General features: G+C 37.2%; 1 protein-coding gene across 2 annotated transcripts in view; it reads left to right on the top strand.

Moving 5' to 3' along the window:
• Positions 1-18,947, top strand: part of OLFM3 (olfactomedin 3) — a 196,488-nt gene that overhangs the window by 155,419 nt on the left and 22,122 nt on the right. For both annotated transcript variants that reach the window (XM_004263092.4, XM_004263091.3), the window contains exons 3-4: positions 2,782-2,937; positions 7,991-8,210. In XM_004263092.4, the coding sequence (XP_004263140.1) occupies positions 2,782-2,937; positions 7,991-8,210 (376 nt within the window). The remainder of the gene's footprint in view (positions 1-2,781; positions 2,938-7,990; positions 8,211-18,947) is intronic.

The raw sequence follows: 18,947 nt of genomic DNA on the forward strand, positions 1-18,947 counted from the left end.
TCAGAGATAAGCAGACTAAAAGAGGAATGAGTCTCCTTCCCACAAGTGTAATCATGGGGATCCAATCTCAAGTATCACCAAGGAAACTGATTCTCAGTGGGTCTCCATAACCAGTGGGAAACTGAACAGTCCTAGGTACAGCCAGCAGGAAAAGCAAAAGGCAGCCCAGAACCATCCTCCCCAGTTAGACAGCTCCATCTCTAGCCATCACCCCAAATGTAGCTCTTATAATTATACATGATTCTGCTTGAAGGTCACAATCAAGTCTCAGCAAAAATTCTCTCAGTGCATTTTCACATAACACAAAGTTGAAAATTAAATTGACAGGGTAAGTTAGAGGCAAAATAAGAGAGGCTGTTTTAACTTTATCCAGGATCTCTCACTTGCCTATCATTTTCTAATTGTATGGATTCTGCCTAAGTACACAGAATTCCTAGGAAAATATTGGACATGCCAGAGATGCGTGTTTTCATAGACAAATGTCATATTTAAATGTGTAGATAGTTTCTTTAACACAAATGGCTTTTCTTTATTCATGCTTCACCATAATGGAGTTGAAAATTATTTTGAAAGCATTGCATTCATCCAAGATGCAGTTACCATGCTTTCAATGTTGCCTCAGTAATTCTGCACTGCATCAAAGTTTTTTTTAAATGAAGCTTTCTGAATGTAGGAATGATAGTAAATTAAGAAATATTTGAGGGTCATGTAATACTATAGCCAAACCAGTGACAGGAAAAAGATACTTTTGTTAAAATATTAAAATACTTGTTACATATTACTACTGTTGGAAGCCTAAGATAATTTTACCCAATAAATATTTATTGAGCAATTATTCTGCGCCTAGTTCTGTGTAAGGTCTTGGGAATAAAAGGTATGAATAAGACACAGATTCTAACCTCAATGAGTTTACAGAAGGGCAGCCACTTTTCTGCTTCCCATTCACACACATTACACAATTAGATTTAATATAAGCTAGACTGTAGTATGTCCCGAAAAGACAGGGTTTATAAAGGACAGGACTATGGATCAAGACAGCAGAAAAAGAAACAGAAAAATGTGACCTTCTCTGACAAAAAAAAAAAAAAAAAAACAAGTGGAGGAACTGAGGCAAGCCAAAGCAGCAGAATTCACTGCCTTTTCTGAATGTTCCAATGCTGAGGAATATATTGACAACGGGCTCTTTAAAGCTAGCTGGTCCACTAAGCTTTGTGACCTACCTGATGACAGAAATTGTCTCTGAACAAATCCCTTCCTTATTTGTAACTCACAAGGTTTTACAATGAAAATAACTTTTTTATGTGTTACATAAATAATACTTATTTTAAAATACATGGAATAACACATAAAAATATATGAAATGAAGTAAAACTCATCTGAAATCCCATTTTTTGAGCCCATGCTTTCATGTATTCATTTATGCATATAAAATTTATATACAATATTTACCAGGGACCTCTTTCTACAATATTTATTACTTCTCCTCTCACCCACACCTCACCACCCCCCACCAGAAAACTAATTTTAACCACCTAATATGTATTCTTCTAATCCTTCCATATCTTTCTCCATGTTTTTTGCTTATATACTCCTTTCTTTTACATAAGTGTGCTCAAGTGTGTGTTTATGTGTGTGTGTGTGTACGTGTGAGACATAGTGAGAGAAAGAGAGAGGGAGAGAGGTGAATTTTATTTAGAATAAAAGGATTCAAATTATATAAAGATCTTTACATTTGCTTTTCTCACTTACTTTTCTCATGTATATTCCTCCATGTTAAGCAATGTTTCTCAAAATGTATAAACATAAGAATCACTTAGGGAATCTTGATAAAATGAAGAGTCTGCCTCAGTACCTCTGGGGTGGGCCCCAAGATTCTGCATTTCTGACAGGTTCACAGGTGATGCCAACGTTGTTGCTCTGTAGACAATACTGTGAGTACCAAAGTATAGAGCTCTATTGTATCCTTTAAATTAGTTTAGTCATATTCTATTCCTCAACTCATTTAATAGCTTTCCTCCTATTAGAGGCTTTCACTTTGTTTTCCAGACTCTGCTGCCATAAGAATTAGTCTTTCTTTCCTCATTTCTACATGCTTTATAGGTCACCTATTTCCCACTTCTAAATAGCCTGGGGCTCAATGAACTTGGGATGGTACCATCACCTTAACATATGTTTATTGCCTATCTACCAAACACTTGATGCAGTGGCCATTTTCCAAGTCTCTTAAACAGTATGGTCTCTGAGTTAGGAGGTGTCCCAATGCTACCACCACTCATCTTGCTCAGTTCAGCCTCACCCCTGGGAGTACTTCAGATGCAGCTTGAAGTAACTGTACTGGAATGAATGCATGCTAGATCTGCTGGACACTTCACCACCATCCACAATTGCTAAGCATCCCAGACCCTGAGGAAGTCAGTCAGTACTTAAAGAAACAACTTATCTTAACATTTAATAGATTGAGCCATGATAAGCTTACTAAGCCCTGGAATGAATATTCTATTTTTTTAATTTATTTTTCTGATATATCAAATTCTTATTAATATTTAGTCATTTCTAATGCTAGAATGTCCATTTTATTATTTCCTGCCTAAGTACAGTTTTCTTTTGCTAAATTATTTGAATGTTTATCATGAAGAATTAGCCTTCTGAAAGTATGTCCTGTGGAAATGCAATTATGGATTTGGCACTTCCGGTTTTTAATGTTAATGTCATTTTTCCTACTTCAGTAGTGATTGTATATACCTGTAAACAGACAATAATGCCAATGTTCTTGTTTAACAGGTTCAAAACATGTCTCAGTCTATTGAAGTCTTAAACTTGAGAACTCAGAGAGATTTCCAATATGTTCTAAAAATGGAAACCCAAATGAAAGGGCTGAAGGTCAAGTTTCGGCAGATTGAAGATGACCGGAAGACACTAATGACCAAGCATTTTCAAGTAGGTTTGACTTCAGCAATCTTGTTAGTCCAAATGAGACACTGAGTATGATGGACAGCCACCATGGCACTCAGCTAGAAATACCTGTACATCGGCCCATATATGCAAGGTTCAAAATTCACTGGGGACATCAATAATCTCTCCACTGAAACTGACCATTAGCTGGTAGGAATGCATAGAAGACTTGTTATAAAAAGAGCCTTATCCTCCTAGAGCTAGGTGGAGATTCTGGATAGATTTAAAGGCATTTCAATATGTATGACAATGGTAAATCTAGGAAAATTAATAATTAAATTTATCAAAGATTTTCTGATGATTTTATGCCTTGCTAATATGAGGAGAAATACAGAGAATATGAATTATTAAAAGAGGCAATAATACCATTATTAACAGCACATAAACAAGGGCTGTTTCACAATTTGATACAAAAAAGTATTTATTTTATTTTGTTTATTTTTTAATTTATTTTTTTGGCTGCGTTGGGTCTTCGTTGCTGAGCGCGGGCTCTCTCTAGTTGCGGCGAGCGGGGGCTACTCTTCGATGCAGTGTGCAGTCTTCTCTTGTGGAGCATAGGCTCTAGGAGCACAGGCTTCAGTAGTTGTGGCACATGGGCTCAGTAGTTGTGGTGCACCGGCTTAGTTGCTCCGCGGCATGTGGGATTTTCCGAGACCACGGCTCGAACCCGTGTCCCCTGCATTGGCAGGCGGATTCTTAACCACTGCGCCACCAGGGAAGTCCCACAAAAAAGTATTTTTTTAGACTTTAAGCTGTTTATTGGTAATTATCTAGAAACACTGAAAATGGAGAAACAATGCTTTTAAGCATGCTATGTGGATTTTTATTAACTATGTATGACACTGTCACAGATTAAAATAAAATCTATGATAATGCCATTTGAACCTCTATTAAAAAGAAATAGTCTGCCTTACAAAGGCATAGCACATTGTTTATAAAACATACTGTGATTTTACGAGCATAATAGCCTCTGCTTTCCCTGTCAGTTAGGAAGTGAGATACACTGCTAATGGTGAGGGAGTGGGCCTGAATCCAACTTCTTGGTCAAACATTAGAAGTGCTTTTCATACAGAATTATGATTGGCAGGGAGCTAGTCAGGGACATGAAACAGGGTCTCTGCATGACACAGTTTAATATGGCCGAAATTAGCATGGTTTTGTAATTTTCTTCAGTGGTGCTCAGGAGCCTGAGTAGAAAGGTATCAAAAACAATCTTGCACTGAACCAGTTTTACAGTTTTCCCAGAAAGGTACAACAGGACAAGAGGGTAAGAAAGTTCAGGGTATTGACAAGAGAGGGGGCTAAAGTGTTGAATCATGAGATTAAATTGAAGAGAGAAGTAAGCAAAGCCAGAAGGTTAAGAAATGATAACAAATTATAGCAAGGCCTAGAAGATAAAAATAAATTTAAAGATTATTGGAAATAAGATAATGAGTAAACTAGAAGAATAGAGAAATTATGGGGGAATGGTAAACACAGAAGAGTATAAGGCTGAAAAGCAAATAAATTAATTTTAACCAACATTTATTGAGCACATACTGTGTACAAGGCAGTGTTGGGCCCTCTGCTGGGTATATACTGCATAATCTCTCTTCTTTGAAAGACAACTAACAAACAGGCAGGTAAAATCTGACAGTAAAAAGAGGCATAAACATCAAAATGGTGCAAAGGGAAGAATTATTAATTTTTCTTAATTTTGTTTAGAGAAGTTCAGGGAAAGAGCTACAGGGCTTGGCAATATTCAAGAAAATGGTTTTGGACTACTGCCCACTTTCCTCCCCAGAAAATACTAAATTACAGAGGAGATCAAGAAAACCAAAAGATGTTCAATGTCTATTTTCAATATTCAGGGTTAGGGTGTAGACGATAGAGCAATACCGTGAGCCTGATGTGATGCTGAGGCTATCAACAAAGTAGGAATGATCAGCCGGTACTTATGGCACATAGGGAGCATTCCCAGAAAGGAAGGGGGACAGAAGGAGAGAAGCTCGGGGTTTCTGGCTCAGAGTGAAAATCATTCAAGTTCAGATGGTCAATACAGAACTCTGTGACGCCAAGGGACAGCTTGCAAGTACCAGGGCTGGCAGAGTTGGTGACAAATGATGACAGGTGTGCATCTATGGGAACTTATGGGAGAAGAGAGGAGACAAAGAAACAAAAAGATACAAGGCTGAGAGGAAAAAAAAGAGAAAGTTGCCTATTCTATAAGTTTGCCTAGCAGAAGCCAAGCCACCAATAAGAAAACTTAATTTTTAGGCAGCACCATAGGACATGATGATTTTGATTTTCCTAGTTCATGTAATCCACGTGGATACTGAACTTATACGTATAAGTCAAACTCCAAATAGCAATAATGATAATAACATCATTTTCTTGAAGAATTACACATATTCAACACATAGTTCCAAGCACTTTAAATATACTATATATTAGTTAATCTAATCCTCACAACAATCCTATAAGGTAGACACTGTGTTTATTCCCATCATTCACATGAAGAAACTGATGTACAAAGAAATTACACAATTGGTCCAGGATCGTATATCTAATACGTATCAGAACTACAAAGTCCAGCTCCCGAGTTAAGCCTCCTAATACCAATGCTATACCGCCTCTCCAGGTAGACTCTAGCTCTCTGAATTAAATTTAATAATAATAATTAAATGCTCAATATATGCTTGTTGAATATATTTATTCACCAAGTCCGATCATGAGTCAGATTTTGCTCCAGCTGCTGAGGTGCCATGTATGAGAAGAAGAAATGGAACGTTCCAAAAGTAAGTTTAACATTGAAGAATACTTTTAAATTGGAAGAAAATCCTCCTCTGGCACACCCTTTTCAGCTTATCAAAAAATCTAAGTAGGTTGTGTCTTCTATATTCTTTATGATAAAAAAGCTTGTTCTCGTTATCATACTTGAGACTATCATTCTTATATAAAGAAATCCTGGTTGGGTAAGATAGTCTAGGTATACACTTTGCTATAAGAGCAACATAGTAGAAAATGAAATTCTAGAAAGGATAAGTAAGCACAGATCTGTGTTATTCTACTTTAATCTTTTAAGTATTTGATACGTATATTAGTTGGACTTTCTATTGCTCTCTGACAAGTGTCCAGAGTTAGAACTGACTGACAATAATTGAATTATAAATTTTTGAAAAGACCCCAAAATTCATATATATATATATATATATATATATATACACACACACACACACACACACACACACACATATATATAATTTTTAGCTCAGGGGAAATAAAATGCCACCAAAATTGTGTCACTGAATTACTCTCTTTTCAATATTCCCATAGTAGAATGTAAAACTCTTCATTGTAACAGTTACTATAATATGCAGCAAATGGTACCATCAGAACTCTTCTCATTAAAATCCTAATGAAGCAACTCTGTCTTCCTTTAGGGATAGCACAAAATGCTCAAACTAATAAGTTTATTTCAAAATGAGCCACTAAAATGAGCAAAGCTATGCAATTCTGCCTTTTGACTGTGATATTTATCAATCTTTCTCATTAAGACTCTCTGTCCCCTCCCACTCAACATGGACATACAGACAAATTCTAAGCATTCCAATCTTACAGAACAAGTGGAAATTCCCCCCAAGATACATAAGCCCATAAATCAGGGTGGCAATGGGAGCTCCTGCTATTTTAATGCATTGATAGTGATAACATGTTCTAAATGTAATTGTAAAATGCAATTTTCAGCTCCTTAGATTAGTTAGTATACAGCATGGTTTCTGTTATGATCATAGCAGTGACAGCTCTTCAACGAATGAGATAAATTGCAATAAACTCACAACTGAATCAAACTCATGAAATATTTTCACTAACCACCACCACCAAGTTAAAAGGGAAAAAAAGGTGACATGTTCAGAAACTGAAAGTGAAACTGCAGGTTTGGCTCAGTCCCAAGATAGGAGTGAGGGAAACAGTGCTGGCAAAGTATACTTCTTGTTCTCTAGACAAAAATCAACGTTTCAGTTTCAAACAACTCTGTGCTCTTTTATTACATCAATTATGAGCACCTTAGCCCCTGAAAGAGTTAATTTCACTACACTGGTAAGCAACTCTGCCTTACATAAAGAGCTCTAAATTATCTTTGCTTAGGCAAATGAAGTCGGAGAATGGGTAATAATTCAAAATCGTAAACAGCAACATACATTTCTTTGAGTTTTGAAAAGCTTTGCATGATTTACTATACTTGCTGAACTTACCTTCCTAATGATGCTGTGCTAAGAAGGATATTAAAAAGAGGGAGGAGTAGAAGGACAGAGTGGTGGAAGCCCAAAGTTGGAAAAATTCTGTTAGGCAAAAGCTGTTCCAGGATCCAAAATTTCCTGTAAGTACCCCTATATTATTAATAATTAGTTAATGGTAAATAGACTTAACTAAACAGGATATTTGACCTATTTCTAATAATTCGTAACTAGAAGATGGACCCTGCTTCTATTTCCTAACTAAATAATGCATTGTTCACTTTATAAAATGCCACCAGAAAGCAAGATAGTACATAAACCCCGAACTGCTACCATAGGAAGTTTTGTAATTATGATAAGGATCAATTTGTTTCATAAGCAAGTAACCATTTAAAGAGGTGTTCTTGTATTGAAAAGCTGAGATAAGTGGATTACTATTAATGATCATGTAGCCACTTACATTCTCACGAAATACACAATTTCAATCAAAAATCAATAAGCAGGGCTTCCCTGGTGGCGCAGTGGTTAACAGTCCACCGGCCGATAAGGGGGACCGGGTGCCCCGGTCCGGGAGGATCCCGCATGCCGCGGAGCGGCTGGGCCCGTGAGCCATGACCGCTGAGCCTGCGCTTCCGGAGCCTGTGTCCGCAATGGGAGAGGCCCGCATACCGCAAAAAAAAAAAAAAAAAAAAAAAAAAAAAAAATCAATAAGCAATTGCGAATCTGTCTTAAGAATCTCCCTTAAGTATCATGTGAAAAAGAACGTTGCTGTTTGATCTGTTTAAATGACCCTCATGAATACAATTGGCTGCTTTTCACAGGAGTTGAAAGAGAAGATGGACGAGCTCCTGCCCTTGATTCCTGTGCTGGAACAGTACAAAACAGATGCCAAGTTAATCACCCAGTTCAAGGAGGAAATCCGGAATCTGTCTGCCGTCCTCACTGGAATTCAGGAGGAAATTGGAGCCTATGACTATGAGGAACTACATCAAAGGGTGCTTAGCTTGGAAACCAGACTTCGTGACTGCATGAAAAAGCTAAGTGAGTAGAACAGTCCATCTGTCCAGGTTGCATTTTTAAGTAGTTTCAATGACAACTGCATTCTTACATTTTGGAAATAGTCATGAATTCCTAATTCTAGGGAAACCAGCACCTGCTTTCTAAGTGTAAAATAAGCGTTCCTTGGGCTTCCCTGGTGGCGCAGTGGTTGAGAGTCTGCCTGCCAATGCAGGGGACACGGGTTCGAGCCCTGGTCTGGGAAGATCCCACATGCCACGGAGCAGCTGGGCCCGTGAGCCACAACTACTAAGCCTGCGTGTCTGGAGCCTGTGCTCTGCAACAAGACAGGCCACGACAGTGAGAGGCCTGCACACTGCAATGAAGAGTGGCTCCCGCTCTCCGCAACTGGGGAAAGCCCTCGAGCAGAAACGAAAACCCAACACAGCCAAAAATAAAAATAAATAAATAAATTAATTTTAAAAAAAAGAACAGTTAAAAAAAAAAAAGTGTTCCTTGATGGCTTAAGCAGGCCTGGTTATTCAAGGTTATCTGACTAACAGTTGCCTGATTTTCAGAGCACCCTGTTACCGCGGTGGCTTGAAATAAGAGGTCTGGCAAATACAGCAATGCTATTGGCTACACTAATGGAAATAAGCTTTATTTCAGATTATCGGTGACGGTCAATCACTGTGTGGCCACGGAAGAGGAAAGCCATTTCTGGCAGTAGAGAAAGTTAGAGACTGGGGAAAAGGCCATTGCCCTGGGACCAAATGTGAAACAGCAATGATAAGGAAATGAATACAATTTCTCTACTATGCAGAGCTGCCATCTGCTGCTCTGATCCACTCAAGAAATAAAAAGGAGGTACCTACTCAAATACATATTCACTACTCTACAAGGGGCCAAGCACGTGACATGGGGAATGAACTTTACTTTTTGACTACTAAAATGTGTGGTTCCACGTGGCCTGAGTTTACAAACTTTTCCATTGCCACTCAGTTGAAGTTATCATGGGACTAGTTTGTAACAATGTGAAATAAATAAGTGTTCATGAATTGACTAAGAGGGATTGTAAACCCATTTAGGAATAGTATTTTAGTTGTTAACATGCTGTGATATGATGGTGTTAGGTGAGGGGGACTCAGTAACCATAGAAAGTGTTCTCTCAAGGTAAGAAAAACTTCCCTGGAATAGGAAATAAACTGGGAAGAGGAGTAAAGAATTTCAAAAAAAGAGTCAATTTCTAGTAAAGAAACATTCAGAGCATAAATGTAAACACAAAATAAAGTTTGGATGACTTACAAAAATATTTTAAAGACTACTTATTTTACAGGTGCAATCCAAATGATAAAAAAAAAGATAGCTAAAATACAATATGTTGCGTTCAGTAATCACAGCCTCAAAACAAAGTGGGGAATCACCACATTGGAGGCCCCACTGCAGTCATCTCAGGATTTCCAAGAGAATCTAACAGAATTTATCAGAAGGCAGTAACGTAAACTCCTAAGGCTAAACACACGTGCAGCAACCCTCAGCTCCTTATTTCTCATCATGCAAGGCCCATACTTTTTCACCTGTAACTGGTCTCCTAATAATCATGACTCCAATAGATTCCGTGACTTGCTCTTCTCTACCCACTGTCCACCTTTTTGCCAAAGGGATTTTTTTTAAGTACAAGTCTGAAATTATTTTCCTCTATTTAAAATTTCCTATGAATCCCTTATGTCCGATACAGCCCATGGCTTAGGAGGGCCTTCACTGTGGCACTCCCTACATCTCCCATCTTCGGTCCTGCCATTTCTCCCCTCATACACTATCCCCCAGTCACATGTGCTCCACACTCTAACCATGGGGCCATATTGAGAAGCTGTTTGTTCCTTCTCCTGAAACACTCTTTCCCCTGTTTATCCTTGCTTTATAAATAAACATACTTAAAACCTGCCACGTGTGACAGACTCCTATTCATTTTGCAGGTCTCAGTTTAAATGTAATGTCTCACCTGAATTTTCACTGCCCTCCCCAAGTGTCCTCTGCATCCCTGCTAGGTGCTCTCAAATCTTGAAATCTCACCAATGATTGGACTTTTCATGTTTCATTATCATTTTGTGTTATTGGATGTCTCTTTTGCTAGACTTCTGTTCCATAAGAATAAGTACGTCTATGATATTCACTCTAAATACTGTATCTCCCATTGCCTAGAAAACTAAGAAAAGTTTCTCAGTAAATATTTGCTGAATAAATTAATTCTATAAGCAGTCATAGTAACAATTTCTAAACTTTCAACAGAGTAAATATTAGGTATTTCAACAAGTAGCAGAGAACAATCCCCTTTACTTGCAAAACAATGATCTCTTTTAGCTACATATTTGTGTCAAGATGGCATAGGACTGATTAAGATTAAGCAAGGGAAAAGTCATTTATTTAATACAGCACTTAAAAACTCCCTTATATGGTGTGCTTTTATAATTCAAGTTGTGGAGTTTATTGCTAACAGAAAATAGGTAAATATTACTGCATAAAGAAATTCTGCTGTCATATTTTATTCTTTTTTAATCAAGAAATACTTTTAGGGGCTTCCCTGGTGGCACAGTGGTTGAGAGTCCGCCTGCTGATGCAGGGGACATGGGTTCGTGCCCCGGTCCGGGAAGATCCCACATGCCGCGGAACGGCTAGGCCCGTGAGCCATGGCCGCTGAGCCTGCGCATCCGGAGCCTGTGCTCCGCAACGGGAAAGGCCACAACAGTGAGAGGCCCGCATACCGCAAATAAGCAAATAAACAAATAAATAAATAAATATTTTAGTTCAATGCACAGATTCATTTTATAGCTTGCCAGATGATGTCTGGCAAGAAGAAAATCCCAAACCAAGAATTGTTTTAGTGCTCTCAATACCTAAAAGTTACTTTAGGGGTTCAAAGGAGTATTCAAATGCATATTTATTAGCCCATAAAATATCTGGGTAAAGATATTCTATAAATGACAGTACACAGGACTAATCTGTGTAGGGCTTTAATCTGATTTGGAAGAGGTCCATTTGTTGTTGATGAACCATTGAAGACCTTGAGAATCTATTCACTCTGTCATTCCTAGTATCTCACAATAAACCCAAGCCATTGGCTTTGTATGCTAAGTCCAGGCACCTACTTAGCGCAAACGGCCTCAACTAATAAACAAGGACAGGCAACAGAAAGGTTCTACACTTAGTAATCACCTTGAACCTTAAAGTGTGCCAGTTATGTTTTTGAAGGATTAACATGGAAAACTCTTGGGATTTGCTCTACTTTACAAATGAACTTCACTTCTAACATACACTCTCTCTGAGTTTACTTAGCTGGAAATAATGTCCACCACAGTTAGGAAATTCTACATTCCTCTCAGCTCTTTCATAACTCCCAATTTGTTTTTACTAATCCACATATAACTCCCAACACAGAATCTCCTACAATATTAAAAATGATATTTGGGACAAAGAGGGTTAATCTAAGTAGACACAGATTCATCCTATTCCTTCTTACTGAACCATGGATAATGTCTCTATGGTGTCCTTAGGCCTCAGGACTGTGATCTGCAATATATGTCAAAGATTTGTTTTATTAATTTTCCCCCATGGACCGCAAAGTTTGAAAGACTGTGACTGTCAAATAAATTATATTAATTAGTTAACATTTATTTTTATTTTAACTAATCAAAAATATAAAATCTAGCAACCAATATAGATATCAAACAGCAATAAAACTAGCATTTAATTTTCTTATTTAATGAGATGATTGCTATTTGAGTTAACTGATATGACCTTATAAGATATTGAAAACAGTTCTCACATCATAATGCTTTAGATTATTAGTGGCCCTCAAATCCCTATTCACTTAGTACAGAGGCCAGTGCTACAAGCAATGACTCTAACTCATTTATGCTTTTGTCCCAAGAACTGGGTACTTTTCTCCATCATACCATGTTTATGTCAATTAATCAAAACCACTTACTGAGACTCTCTTGAGCAGAGAGGATGTCTATCAACTGGACCACAATGCTTAATTACAATGTAGAAAACATGTCCAGGTAGAGACAGACAGCCCTAACACTGTGAAATCTAAAGCCACATGGTTCCTAAAAAAATAAATAAGTGAATCTTCATATTTTTCATTAAAAAAAGAATTACTCCAATTTCAAGGGAAGTACCTGATAAGGCACATTTATTTACAGAAGAAAACACAAACAATTTTGTGTGGTACTAAGTTATAACTTGATTAACATTTTACTTAGATTTTACAATTCCTGAAAACTGGTACAGACTGGACCAAGTTATCTCTGTGAACTCTTAATTCCATGCCTGGCAGTATCTCATAAATAAGGGCCTGAATATCAAAATGTCAGAGCACACAGACTCAGAAAACAGATGTTAAATAACATCAGGACCATTCACAGGAAATGTAGAGAAAAAAACGTATCAGGGGTTCAATGTTCCAAAAAGGTCTAAAATCCAGTTGCTATGCTGCTCAGATCTAGAGTGGGATATTGGATAATTATGACATCAGCAATATAGCAACAGGTGCAGTAAGGCTCATCTATCAATGGCATCTTTATTCTTCACAAAAGCCTCTAAACACACACAGCCAATTAGCAGAGGGTAAAAATGGACTGGGGAAAGAAAATAAAATTGCAGCCGTGATGAATACATTTCCACTCACCTTTTCAGTGGATTTGCTTTTAGGGGAGATGTCACAGTGCACAGCACATGAATTTTAAGAAACTAAAAAACAAACTAGTGTCATTGCCTGCAAAGTTTAACTTAATAAGGTGCTGAAGGAATCACAAGTCATTGAGACCACTAGGGCACCATTCAGCTTATTTCTACTAGGGAATTAAAGTTTTAGAGAAAATAGAAATTAGAAAAAATGCTTCAACAGAAATGCATCCTAGTGGCCTGAATGAGGTATAGTAATGTACGTTCCTAAAAGTGCTTAATTTTCTCTATGAGGGACTGAGTAAAGTCCCCTGTGTTTAATTAAAACATATCACATTCCTAGACATGCAAAATGTAATTGTATGCATGTGAGAATTTGACTGGAAAAGCACAGCTGAAGCTCTTGCACACCCCCTGAGATCACCAATAGATACTTAATGTAGATTATAATCAGGTTTTCCAGGTTTCCAGCCCTCCAACTCCACCCCCCACCCCCGACACTTCCTCGGGTTAGTTCTATTTTAGGGCAATAGTTTGGTGCCATCTAGTAAAGTACAGGATGCATCCTTCTATTAACAGAAACAGTTTTGAGCCTTCATGTTTAACAGAAGTAACAGCAGCATTCAAAATTTGAGATTACAAGTAATCTCAACTTGGGTTACTATTTTTATCATGTTTATGCCAAATTAGTTTTAAAAGAGAAACCAAATTGTCTACATGGTAGTAGTCTTATTTGTACATTCAACAAATATTTATTGACTCCCCAGTGTGCACTGGCACTTAACCAGGTATTTGGGCCTACAAAGATGAGTAGCAGGCAGTGTCCTCCTACCGTCAGAAAACTTGCATTATAGTGGGGACAATAAGCACATAAGTAGGTAACTACAGCAATGCTGAGAGCCTACTGCTTGACAGACACTATGCCAGCTTTCTTAGGTGTGTTAGTCCTAATTGCTCTAAGAACTCGGGGTCAGGTATTATTATTAGCAATTTATGGAAAATAGATACTCAGCTTAAATTAATTTTCCAAAGGTACATGCTGGAGGCAACAACTTTAAACCCAAGTCCTTCTGAGTTCAAGGGCTGAGATTTCTTTCCCACACATGATGTGTTTTGTTGGGTACCTAATAATAGAGAAATGCCCTGGACACCTCAGTAAGTTTAACTCAGTAAACAGAACCCAACTGCTGTAGAAAGAAAGAAGTCAGAGTCACTTTTGATTCTTCCTTGAATTTCACTCACATGCAATCACATCTCCCCTCTCCCTCACAATTTCTCAAAACCACCTCTTTTCTGCATTCACACTTCCACCACCCTAGTCCACAGCACCACTGATCACCTCTCAGATGGATTACCACAATGGCCTCCTAACCACTCTCCTTACCTGAAGTCATTCCCTGTCTACCACACTAGGAATTTAGAATAATCTTTTTGACATGCAAATCTAATTATATTATACCTTGTTTAAGGGATTTTCCTTTAAAATTAATTCTAAATAGCTTTGCCTCATTTGTCTTGATGACATGGATTCTGCCTAACTCTAGCCCTTTTCTCTCAAATTCTCACCAGGCACTCACTCTAAGTGTTAGTCAGTTTAATCCTTTCAGTTCCTCAATCGTGCATGCTTCTTCACCTCCTGGACACTGAACTTCCTCTCCCCTTTCATGGAACACTCTTCCTCCCTACCTTACCTATCAAAATTCTAAGCTTCCTCTTTCATTTTATAGACCAGATACCAGCTTTTCTGTGGAGGCTTCTCTGATTGCATCCTTCTTAAAACATGGCTGAATTCCCCTGGCACAGTCTCCAACATGCCCCCACTGCACCCCCCCCATGACACTTCAGCTATTTTACAGAAAATTTCCATTTCCTTTTCTTTAATCTTCACTACCTTATAGACAAGGTGTCCTTGCTCTGAGAAGTCAGGGATCATCTGTGTCTTGTTCCAGTTGAATCTCTATAGACTGTGATAAAACATCTGAAACATAAAAGGTAAAAATTGGTGTCTACAGAGTTTCTGAGAGCAAATACTATTTTTTAAATAAAAAGCTTTATGTTGCTTTCAAGAAATAAATCAGTGTATGTCAAAGATAAAACATCTATATCTTTTACAAAACAAAAAATCTTTTGGAAAAAAAAGACAACAAAAGCACAGTATTTTTTTAATCCTTGTTTTTATTGCCATCTGTTCTTTCTTCAATGGCAATGCAGTATTTCATTCCCCAAACACCTGATATTTGGCTGTACTTAGTACTTAAAGCAAGAGACAGTGAAAATCTCAGTGAAAGAAAGAATTAACAGGAAAGTCAAACTGTGTGCCTGGGATGAATAAGAGTGTAATTTAACTTGGAAATATAATGGGAGAAATTTATAAGACTACCTCCTCAAATTAAATTGAGTAGATCTTCAAATAAGTTATTTACCAAAAAGTCCTATTCTTCCTAAAATTCCAGATTATAATATGGAATGCAATTTCTCTGGTATCCATGCACCTGATGATGATTCATTCTTCTGGAACCCCGAGACCCTAGTGATTTTAGCACATTTTTGAGGTAACTGGTATATCCTGTTTTACCATAAATTGATTTACTGTTTATCTTTCTTTTTAATGTCCTAAATTTTCCTAGATTACAACTAAACTATAAGCCTTTTAACAATATAAAGCCTGTGTTTTTAGAGGCAAGCCAAATTATTCAGTTTTCATAATGCAATTCTGCTCCATTTAGTTTGGATGTTAGGCTTCTCCTTAAAGATATGTTCATAATATAAGCTTTATTTCAGAAAAAGTTCAGGCAGTTTTTAAATTTAAGAGTAAAATTGTGTTAACTTTGGAAGGTGGAGGTATTTAGACACATATTATTCTTGATCCCATTTACCAGACACCCACTGAAAACTCATTCCATGCCATGCAATATGGCATCTGTTATGTTCATTCTTATCCCCACCTTTCCTTCAGCAGTATAGTTGGTAAGATTAGACATACAAATAAAAGGTTAAATAATATAAATAGATTTTACTATCAAACGTATGGTAGAGAAAAACTTACTTTAAGTAGCTTTAATAGATAGACTTTAAAGATCAAATCATATCTACTTCTTGCTACATGAGTTCTCCAATGGCCTTTAAGTAAAAAGAAGTAACGTTCTTTCATAAACGTATTTGCCACTCCATTAAATTTATTTATATGGGCATGGCCTTAGGATTCAAATCCAGAGCTATTAGTACACAATGTTACAAAGTACAATTATATATTAAAGAAATAAACAAAAAGATGGTTTTTATGCTTCACTGATCCAAACTGATCTTCCTGCTGAATCCCAAATGATACCTTTTCCTGAGCTACTTATTGATAAATATGGATTGTAACTGATAAAAAACTTAATGTTTCAAAATCATCAGAGTATTAAAATGGTTACTTTTCTCAACTACCTATTCAGTATATTTTCTGAACATACAGAACTGTGCACGTGTAATATATTATAAAATGCTAATATTTTCATGTGTCTCACTGAAGACAGAAGAGCATAGCAGGAAAAAATCAATGAAGGAAGACTCAACTTCCTTCTTTGCCATCCACTTTTGCAGGAACATTTGTCTTCCACGCATTTGGGGAAATTATCCTTTCTTTCTGGCTTCTTTTGTCCTCATAGAAAGTGAGAGTAAAGTGAGAAAAATAATGTGTATTTGAACAAAAGCTAGTTTGGGGGAACCAATAAATGGAAATGACTTTCACTGTTTATTTTACTTTATAATTTCTGTGCTCTGTTAGAATGAGAATACCTGTGTTTACTTAATACTATCACAAATTGTAAATAAAAAAGTGGCCAGTTTTTATAAATTCCTGCAACTCTAATTTTACTAATATCATTTGACAAGATGAATTTTAGCTTAGGACTCTAATAACTATTTTTAAGAGAAACTTCTACTGGGAAGAAATCAACATCAAGAGCCCTTTCTGTGTTTTGCTTCCCAAGAGTAAGGGTAGATAATGATGATGTCCATGATCATGATCACCCTGATGACGTGTGTGTGTTTTACAACCACCACAAATAATACCACCTTCTCCCCATCAGCATAAATGTCTACTGATCCCATATCCATTCCATGCTCCCTTAGAGTAACAAAATGTCAAGCTTCAGAACTTCCATCTTAGAGATGAGGAAACTCCACCCTGGAGAATAAGTACATTATCCAATATTACACAATGATTTAATATTGTGGCTTAGATTAGAAACCAGACCACCTAACACCCACCTCAGGATTCTAACCTGGATGAAATATACTACACAAAGAACATTTCCTGGAAAACTGTGGAAGTCAGAACAGAGAGACAAACAACAACAAAACTGTTAAAAGAGGCATAGTTAATAAATAGATTAAACTACCATTTGCTTATGAAATTCATTTATTATTCTCTTTCATAAGTTTCTCCCTCTCTACTAGATTATTTATAAAGGCAAACAAATCTTTATTAAGCAACAATAGTAACATCAGCACAAGAATAAAATTTCCCCACAACCTTATATTTCTTCACCCCCTTTTCTCTGCTTTTTCTTCAAAATAATCTTTTATAGCTGCTGCTTTGGTGTGTAGTCTTTTCAAAACCAACTCCAACTCAGCTTCTGATCTCAACATTCTCTTCATTTCAGTTTTGTAATCATCAATGACTCCTTGCTGCCAAATTCCATGTTATTTCTTTGATTTTCTAGACACCTCTGTATTCCCCAGAGGTCAGTACATCATCCTTCTTAAAACATTTTCTTCTTTAGGATTTCTTAACACTGCACTATTTTTCCTATTCCATGTATAGCTTCTTATTGGGCTCCTTTGCTGGGTGCTAGAAATATTGTGATGTCCCAGAACTCTGTTCTAAATGCCTTCCTCTTCTTTGTGTATGTCCTCTCTCCAAGGCTCTGGCTTTCACTATCTTCAGTGTGCTGAAGACTGTCAAAACTGTGTCTCAGAAGAGTGTCTCCTACCTACATCTGCATACTATCTTCTCTACATCTCTACTGGCATGGATAATAATCATGAACAACTTTAAATAAACCACAGTGAATTCTTGATTTTTCTTTTTTTTCTTTCTTTTTTTTTTTTTTCTTTTGCGGTACGCGGGCCTCTCACTGTTGTGGTCTCTCCCGTTGCAGAGCACAGGCTCCGGACGCGCAGGCTCAGCGGCCATGGCTCATGGGCCCAGCCGCTCCGTGGCATGTGGGATCTTCCCAGAACGGAGCACAAACCCGTGTCCCCTGCATCGGCAGGCGGACTCTCAACCACTGCGCCACCAGGGAAGCCCAATTCTTGGTTTTTCTTTCCAAACCCATTCATTCCTCAGCATTTCATTTAAATAAATGACACTACAATCTGACCACCTGAACAAACCAAATATCTCTAAATTATTTTTCAGTTTGAGATTTTCTTTAATTTCTCTTTTTAATTTTCATCCTAATGCCTAATCCAAAGCCTGGTCCTAACTGACTTTATCTAAAAAAGAAAAGAAAAGAAACCAAAACAAAAACATAACCCAAATCCATCTACTTTCCTCCATCTTCATCACCACTTTCATTATCTCCCACCTGACCAATGTGATGACATTCAATGTGTCTCTCTGCCTACACTCTATCTCCTCTACAATTAATTTTTTACATGTAGCTAGAGTGATCTTTTTTTTAAACGTAGCTCACATTCTGTCACTTTCCCATCTTCTTAAAATCCTGCAATAGCTTTCCATCATACCTAGAATAAAAAGCAAATACTCTGATTTTACAAACCTTTATTCTGTTCAACTCTCCAACCTCATCTTCTGCTTTTCCAAGTTTGTTCTGGACACACTGGCTTTCTGCATTTTTATTTCAATTTCTCTTAACTCACCAAGCATATCCAAATCCAGGGCCTTTACAAGAACAATAATAGTAGCTAACATTTATTAGACAATTAACTTTACCAAATACTGATCAAAACACTTAGCATTTATTTTTTATTTAATCTTCCCAATAACCCTTTGACTTAGATATTATTACTGCTGTTATCCACGAGACACTGACAGGTTAAAATTTGTTCAAGTCCTCCAGAGAGTAAGTGAGAAAATCAGGATTC

Source organism: Orcinus orca, chromosome 1, assembly GCF_937001465.1.
Source record: "Orcinus orca chromosome 1, mOrcOrc1.1, whole genome shotgun sequence".
NCBI classification, from domain to species: Eukaryota; Metazoa; Chordata; class Mammalia; order Artiodactyla; family Delphinidae; genus Orcinus; species Orcinus orca.